Genomic DNA, 8,802 nt, shown 5'->3' on the forward strand with positions numbered 1-8,802 from the left:
ATAAACTATATACAAAGTGTCTTTAAAAAGCAGAGATGCAGAAATGTCTGCATGTAGCACATGTATTGTCATGGTCCGCGGCCCGGTGTCCGAGGAGCTGATGGGATGCCCACGCCCACGGGTGTGGCTGTCGACTCTACACCTGCATCCCATTCCAGGCGATCATCAGGTGGACTATTTAACCCCGCTCAGCCAGCTGCTCCACGCCAGTCTGTTAGTCACCTTTCAGCGGTAACTTGGCCCCCAGGTGAAGGTGGTTGTGAAATTCTGAACAACGCTAATCCTTTCATTGTGTGCTCAGGTAACCGTTCGGCATGTTTTGAGCCTCCTCCTGTCTGTCCTCCTGCCCGCCTGGAGTTCGGATCACCACCGGTCATCATCTCCTCTGTTTCCCTGCAGCTCTCCCGCGGACCCTCACCCCTCCCTCCGGTTCCCACGGCCCAGCCCTGATCGTGAGATTAATAACTCTACCCCGCGTATGCTGTTATTCCCCCGCTCCCCAGTAACTCTCTTTCTGTTGCAGCCTCCCACGGTCCTGATTATGGCGTTCCCGAGTTGCTTATCTCCCGGTCCCTTTGTTTCCCATTTACTCGGCGTGTTTTCCTTTGACCCTTTCGGGACACCCGTAATTAGAAATAAAGTTTATTTTGCGTGCACCTTGGCGTATTGTCTCTGCTTCTGGGTCCAGCTTGTGTGCTGAACTACGGCTCTTGACATGTATGGTTTATCCACAGCTGCCCTAAATTACCAGTATTGGTAATAACCTTCTTGAATCGCTACCTTATTGTGGTGGACAGGTTTGTGTGTCCCAGGAGCTATGTTGTTGGGGGGGTGCCCCCTGGTAGGGTCTCCCATGGCAAATTGGTCCTGGGTGAGAAACCAGACAAAGAGCCATTCAAAAACCCTTATGAGTAGAAGATCAAGAGAACAGTTCACTGTGCCTTTGGTTTGGGGAACAAGTTGGTGGACTCTGTCATCTTACTGGGAGACTTCAATGTTCATGTGGGCAACGACAGTTTGACCTGGAGGGGTGTGATTGGGAGGAACGGCCCGCCAGATCTGAACCAGATGAGTGTTCCATTACTGGACTTGTGTGCAAACCACAGTTTATCAATAGCGAACACCACGTTTGAACATAAGTGTGGTGAGGCGTGGCCCGTGGTGCCATGCGGACACACCTGCGCGGCATCTGCAGATCACGCAGATGCTGTTAAAACACGGGGACTTTGTTTTTTGCCCTTCTCCCCCGTCCCTCTTCTCAGCAGTTTCTCTTTCCCTCTTTCTTTCTCCCCTTCTTTCCCCCAGTCAAGTCTGTCCCGTATTCAGCAAGTGAAAATAAAATAAACAATAAAAGGTGAATCAAATGGACCATTATGGCAAGGCTGGGATGGTCAATTTGGTAAAGTAAATCTTTTGGGCATCTTTCTTTGCCTTTAGACAATAATTCTGATGGCAAAAGAGCCAAATGAGACAGGCAAAAAAACCAACAAAAAACAAACAAACACGGGGACTCAGGGGTTGGTGTTGTTGTGGTGTGACGCATGTCAATAAAGATGGCTCAAAACTATGATCCTTGGACCCGTCGTGTCTCATTCACACCACAATAAGTTTTTCCATAAGTGCACGTAACACCAGGACACCCTAGGTTGCAGGTCGATGATTTATTTTGTATTCATATCATCAGATCTGTGTCTGTATGTTCTGGACACTCAAGTGAAGAGAGCAAGTAGTTGCTGAAGCAAATACTATGGGAGTGTGGGAGTTCAGAGAGGCCTTGGAAAAAGACTTTTGGACTGCCTCACAGACATTCTGGCAAACCGTCAGGCCGTTCAGGAGGGCAAAGGGGTGCTGTACCTGCACTGTGTAAAGTACTGGTGGAGCACTGCTGACTTCAACTGAGGATATTGCACTGATAGGTCTTCCATAGATGAAGCAGAGTCTGGACACAAGGGGAACAACTCGTCCATTACCAGGGGTGAGGTCACCGAGGCAATTAAACAACTCCTTGGTGACAGAGCTCCTGGGATGGATGAAGTCCGCCCTGAGTTCCTGAAGGCTCTGGATCTTGTAGGGCTGTCTTCGGACACACCTCTACACTGTTGCATGTAGATCAGGGGCAGTACCTCTGGATTGGCAGACGAGGGTGGCGGTTCACATCTTCAAGAAGGGGGGACTGGAGGGTCTGCTCCAACTACAGGGGGATCACACTGCTAAGCCTCCCTAGCAAAGTCTATCCCAGGGTGCTGGAAAAGAGAGTCCATCTGTTAGTCGAACCTTGGATACAGGAGGAACAAGGAGTGTTCTAGGTCACGGGACACTGGACCAGCTCTTTACCCTATCAAGGATATTTGAGGGTGGATGGGAGTTTGCCAGTCTACATGTGTTCTGTGGGTTTGGAGAAGGCATTTGGGAATACTGGGAGTCTGGCCCATTGCTATGAGCCATTTGATCCTTATACACTCTGCCAGGGTACCTGAGATACCCTGAGTGTATGTCCACATCCCACCTATGGTCACGAGCTTTGGGTAATTACTGAAAGAACAAGATCGTGGATACAAGAGTCAAAAGTGAGCTTTCTCCAAATTATGGCTATCCTTAGGCTAGTGTTCTGGGCATGTTCCCCTATTTCGAGGCCCCAGGGCAGACCCAGGACATGCTGGAGAGATTATATTTCTCAGCTGGACTGGGAATGCCTTACTGTTTCCCTGACCCCCGGACAAGCAAAAGGAGGTGGCCAGGGAGAGGGAGGTCTGGGCTTCTCTGCTTAGGCTGCTGCCACCATGACCCCTGGTTAAGCAGAAGAAGATGGATGAATGGTAATAACCCAAATCATTTGTTATGTTTCATGGCTAATGGCCAGTCAGCCAATATGCATAAGCTCTTGAAATGTTGGTTTTAATGTTAAAATATAGTTATTGTCAATATCCACAAGTTTTACAAACAAAGCTGGAAAAATTGGACAGCACATTGTTATCTTTTGATTAAGATGCCAGATTGCATTTGCTTACTTTCACCTGTAAAGACAGAAATAAAATCTGTTTTTTAGTGTTTGAATGTTCTCTTGATTAATTTCTGTCCAGTGTGCCAGCTAAAATGGGTGTGTAAAAATATGAATTCAGTTTAGTGCATTCAGTCATTTTAAACATGTTTTTGACAGATTTCTAAAATATTTATATTTTCTTATTTTTGTGGTAGATGGTCTCACAAATTTGTTAAGCACTGGAGGCCTAACCTGCCACGAGATCAATTAACTAACAATATAATTGATAATATGCCAAGAAACACAAAGAAACAAAAAGCAGTTTGTTAAGTTTGTTAAGCGCTAGATTATTTGATTTTCGAATATGTCAAATTTTATTGTGGGATATGCACTTTATATCCACAATATGAAGTAAAATAAAACTGGTTCCCACTAAATAAAGAGAAGCATGATTAGGGCAGTAAGGAAGAATATTCAATTATACCTAACCCCTAGTCACATTCTGTATCTTGATGTCACAAATTCCTTAAAAAAAACAATCAAATTACTCATCTATATGTGAATCTTTGGTTTTGGAGCTGTTGAGAGTCACAGCTGTCTTTTTTAATCCAGTTGGTAATTCATTGTGATATAATACACATCAACATCCATCCATCCATCCAGATGCGCAGACCTCCCTCTCCCCAGCCATTTCCTCCAGCTTGTCGGGGGGAACACCAAGCCATTCCCAGGCCAGCCGAGAGATATAATCTCTCCACCATGTACTGGGTCTTCCCCTGGGGCCTCCTCCTGGTGGGGCATGCCCAGAACACCTCAACCAGGATGCACCCAGGAGACATCCTTATCAGATGGTAAATGTATTTGTACCTGTCTTTGTATAGCGCTTTACTTGGTCCCTAAGGATCCCAAAGTGCTTTACACATTCAGTCATCCACCCATTCACACACTGGCGATGGCAAGCTACATTGTAGCCACAGCCACCCTGGGGAGCACTGACAGAGGCGGGCCCTCTGACCACCACCAGCAGGCAACGGGTGAAGTGTCTTGCCCAAGGACACAACGACCGAGACTGTCCGAGCCTGGGCTCGAACCGGCAACCTTCCAATTACAAGACAAACTGCCAACTCTTGAGCCACAATCGGTCCCAGATGTCCCAAATGCAAGTGTTGGTAGCCGGGGATTGGTCCGCAAGGGCCTCCGCTCCTGGCCACTGCACGGCACACATTGACCTGACCCCCACTGTGCCTCCAGCTGGTCGCCTGCAGGAGGATGGGCCCATGTCCCCTTTTCAGGCTGTGCCCGGCCACCAGATGCTCACCCTTGGGCACCCTCCCCGGGCCTGGGGTGGGGGGCGCCCCAGTAACCCTATCCCGGACAGGGTGAACTGTTCCCTTGATCTTGCACACATCAAAATCTTGGATTTTATTGACTTTTCTTCCATGGGCAAACAAACAAATACAGGCTCAATACTGACTCTGAGTCACAGCAGTGTCAATGCCATCACTAATGCACCAGTTTAACCAATAAGATTTTGTAGCAAAATAGTTAAATTTAAAGAATTATTTGAAAATGTGACAAGTAGATTATAGACACCGAAATAAATAAATCGCTACTTTTTCAAAAGGTCAAATGGTCATCACTTTGGTAAGCGAAGCAAGAGTTTCTCAACAGGCTTAATAAAAAAAAAAAAGCCAAATTTACTTAAGTGTTAAAAGGCTCCTCCTTAAGTCAACACATCCTGGTTGGGTTTTTTTTTTTTTCATTATATGCAATAAACTCTGCACAGCACCATCAGATGATTCACAGGAATCATAGTAGGAATCGAATTTGCTTCCACAGCATGTCAACAAATTTAACAGAACCTGACTGCAATTTTCAGAAACATTAAATACACTTGGACACAGTGCAGCTGTGGACACATATACAGGCCTACAGCTCATACTATATACACACTAAAGACATCCATGCATGAGGGATGTGAAGCAAACGTGAGCAAACTTTAAGACATATACGGGCAAGTCTTAGACAAGAAACACTATCAGGACGATTAAATTAATGGTACATCTCACTTAAAGCTCATGTAAGTCCACATGAAAACTATAAAGAATAACTTGTGTGATCTCAAATGTTCTGCAAATACCACGTTTACTTCTGGCACTTACACTTCTGTGTCTTTAGGGCAACTAGTAAAATTTAATTTCACATGTTTTTTGCATTTGTAAGCTCTGAAAAACTCTTTCTTGTGTAGTGTAACCTACAAAGATGAACGCCTAGTGGCGAAAAACAAACAGGAGCTACCGGATGGCATTTCCTCCACTTTGAGCCCTGCTGTTAAGCAGCGCCCCCCTTCGTCGGTGATCACGTGTTGTCAGCTCCAAGTCAGCAAAGTTGTTGGAAAAGTTTTGACAAGACCAAGGATCTTCGACGCAGCTGCAAAGAGACCAGGATCGGCGATTCATAACCGCTCCTAAACTCTGATTTTGAGTCTGGGGAAACAATGGAATCCGTTGCGCAGGTAAACGCGCTACAGGAAGAGTTTAGCAGTTAATGACGTATATCTGATGAATGGACACTTTTGAGCAAACACTCCTATTTACGCCCGACCCTCCTCGGCAGTGCAACTCCGTCTTTCTCACGCTGTGTCTTTATTTTCGATTAGAAAGTGATGACTTCGGGATTCAGTCTTGACTTTGGACCTCTTAAAGAGCCTTTGGCATTCATCCGTTTGCTAGAATGGGTAAGTTTTTTCCTCACTTTTCTTTTTTTGCTTTCTTTCCTTTTACTTTTTACCATATGGCCTGTATGGCGGGGTGTGCTTTGCGTAGGAAGCCGATCCTTGGCTGCAAAACTACTTCATAACTTGATTGTGTTATTTGTCTTGTGACCCACTGCTACGCCCAGATAAGCCATCCAATTCATCATTTGAGCTGTAGCACTGTTATAAATACGGCATGCAGTTGCACTCGAGTCAAGATGCCTTCCTATAATAGGCCTTTATGCGGCTCAAACCAAAAACCAACGTGTAGCAGGCAGGATGTTCAGTGTTCTGCACGCCAGAGGGTTTACAGTATAGGGTCCGATTAACATGCGTAGCCGCATAAAACCAAATTTTATTTCATATGTGCAGGTTGATATTCATTTCTGCGCTTCCAGCTACTGGATAAAGCATTCTGGCAGCATTGCATGACTTTAAGACCGGATTTTGCTACTCTGTACAGCTGTCACCCTGATAGTTTTGTGTAAGACTTCCTGTCTTACACAAAACCAAACCAAAAAAAAGTTAATTGCATAAAATCTGGAAGGAAGTGTGGGTACATTTGTGTGACAGTTATGTTCAGCACTCTATCCTGAGCACCTAATTTGTATCCCTTTATCTTATATATTCGTGTGTGTGTGTGTGTGTGTGTGTGTGTGTGTGTGTGTGTGTGTGTGTGTGTGTGTGTGTGTGTGTGTGTGTGTGTGGGTGCAGGTCTTCTCCATATTTGCCTTTGCTACAACCGGAGGTTACAGTGGCTCATCCAGCATCAATGTCAAATGCAACGGAACAAAAAATAAAGAAATAACAGCAAACTTTAACTACCCATTCAGGTGCCAAAACAAACAGTGCCACACCTCAGATTCCAGTTTACCGGAAAGTGTGTTTTCTTTAACGATTGTCATAATTTCTAATGCGTTCTTTGTGTGTACACAGGTTGATGGATCATCCCTACGCTGTCCCTAACTGTAATGAAACATCCACTAATTACTTTCTGACTGGAGACCACTCATCCTCTGCGCAGTTTTATGTCTGTATTGGTGTGTTTGCGTTCCTCTACAGCACCGCCACGCTAATCATCTATTTGTGTTACAACCACTTGTACAGGGAACCTAGTCGGGGCCCAATCCTGGTAGGTTTGACTGGATTCACTCTATTTCTCTGTTGTTTTGGCTTAGCTAGGTCGTCCTCCAAACAGCTCACAGGTCAAGATGACATTACAGAACGACCAATTTAAAGCAAATTTGAAGTAAGGACATATTTTATGATTTGTAATTATTCACTTTAGTGATGCAGGAGAGCAGAGATAACGAGATGTCCACTCTCAAGTTTGAGGATTTAACAGAGATATGAAAATGAAAAACTGGGGAGGGCGTGGTTTCCAAGCAGCTGGACACTGCTCTGTTCTCTGCTGAAAACATTTCAGTTGGGTCTCCTTGTGGGTTTTGTAGTGACATGTATTTTTTGCTGCTCAATAAGGACCTGGGGTTGACTGCAGTGTTCGCCTTCCTGTGGTTGGTATCATCTTCTGCTTGGGGTAAAGGTTTGTCTGATGTCAAGAGGGCTACCGATCCTACATTCTTGCTGACTCTTATTGACGTTTGCAAAGGTGGCGTGCACACGTGCGCAACGGGGGCTCTGCCTTCCATGGGTCGATTGAATGCCTCTGTGGTAAGCTTTATGCGATTTATTTTAAGTAATAAGCCTTAAATGGATAATTACCCTTGCTTTTTTTTAAAATTACCCATGTACAGTTTTGACTTCTTCTGTTTTATTTTTCGGCAGGTATTTGGTTTTCTTAACCTCATCTTGTGGGGAGGCAACTGCTGGTTTATTTACAAGGAAACGCCTTTCCACAAATCGGCCAACCCACCTGCAAATGTGGAGGGGTGACCGAAGCCATTCTAACTACACAGCCACTTCATTTTAAAATAGTCTAACATGTAGTGTTCCTACACAAATGCTTTTGGTTAGGACTGCAAAAGGAAAAATACTATTCTACGTATAACAAATGTATTTCAAACTGACTGCTCTTTTTTTTTTTTTTGCAGTATTAATTTCAGATCTGGATTTTCTCTCAAGCACATTTTACAAAGAACATTTTTATATCTATGCATCAAATATGAAGGGCCCCTTATTTCTAATGAGACTATGGATGTGCAGTATTTTGTAACCATACATTCTGCATTCAGAAATTTTTTTTTTAAGGCTCAGGGCTGTTGAGTGTATGAAGTGCAAGAAACCTAACAAATAAAATATAGTTTAAGTGCATTGATTCTTAACACAACTGTAGACTGTGGATACGAATTTCAGCACAATCTTTATTATAAAGGCCTGAAAATATAGAGTTTCGAAAAATTCATTAAAAAAGTAGCCAGTGTGAGATTGTTTAAAGTGGGTCAGAGTCCCGTTTAATCTTTTTTGTTATTACGCCTCATCATCTCTTCACGTCAGGCTGATTTCACTTGTTTAGACTAACGGCTAAATATTTTGTTGTATGTGATGCCTCTGTTCATTAGGAACATGCCAACTCTTTAGGAATTTCACATTTCTCACGATTGCTTGGAATTATAAGATATTTATGGGGCGCTTCTCCCAATAGGACTTGCATTTTTCTGTTTCTAGATCTTTCTAAATCAAGGAGTGTGTTTAAATTGAGGAGTTTGTATTAAAATTACATTGTTCAATACACTATTTCAGTAATGTTGTCAACCCTCTTGTGTGAGCTTAGCTACTCATTGGTTCTTTTATTGTTTTGTTTTTTTCTTAAATGGTTGACTAATCTCTTGCCTGTTTTCAGTAATTGTATATTTCTTATCTCTCTTTTGCGAGGCTTCTACCTCCTCTTTGTTATAAGGGAATGCAAGCCATCTGCCTTAATTTCCACCACTCTTATGATTTCCTACTTTTTGTGAGCGGGCTTGATTCCCAGTTTCCAGCTTTATCAATCAAATTGTTGTTAAAATGCTACAGAAGAGAATGGAGTCTGTGGTCGAATACAGAAAGAAATTGTGTGGACATGAAATGTCTTGCTTGATTAAAAGAAAGAACCATATTTGTTGTCAGA

General features: G+C 43.6%; 1 protein-coding gene across 1 annotated transcript; it reads left to right on the plus strand.

The window, feature by feature from the left end:
* The first annotated feature begins 5,336 nt into the window (after positions 1-5,336).
* Positions 5,337-8,438, plus strand: sypl2b (synaptophysin-like 2b). The gene is made up of 6 exons (XM_085394474.1): positions 5,337-5,495; positions 5,640-5,717; positions 6,450-6,568; positions 6,672-6,867; positions 7,215-7,406; positions 7,521-8,438. Exons 1-6 carry the CDS (start codon positions 5,478-5,480, stop codon positions 7,626-7,628), a joined length of 711 nt encoding a protein of 236 aa, XP_085250600.1. The 5' UTR covers positions 5,337-5,477; the 3' UTR covers positions 7,629-8,438.
* Positions 8,439-8,802: the final 364 nt, after the last annotated feature.

This window comes from Rhamphochromis longiceps, linkage group LG20 (assembly GCF_057381845.1).
Source record: "Rhamphochromis longiceps isolate RC_006_pf linkage group LG20, R_longiceps_female_GT1.1, whole genome shotgun sequence".
NCBI lineage: Eukaryota > Metazoa > Chordata > Actinopteri > Cichliformes > Cichlidae > Rhamphochromis > Rhamphochromis longiceps.

Coding starts and splice junctions, on each gene's coding strand:
- sypl2b (XM_085394474.1), top strand. Junction 5,718..6,449: donor TCATCCGTTTGCTAGAATGG/GTAAGTTTTTTC, acceptor GTGTGGGTGCAG/GTCTTCTCCATATTTGCCTT. Junction 6,868..7,214: donor CTAGTCGGGGCCCAATCCTG/GTAGGTTTGACT, acceptor CTGCTCAATAAG/GACCTGGGGTTGACTGCAGT.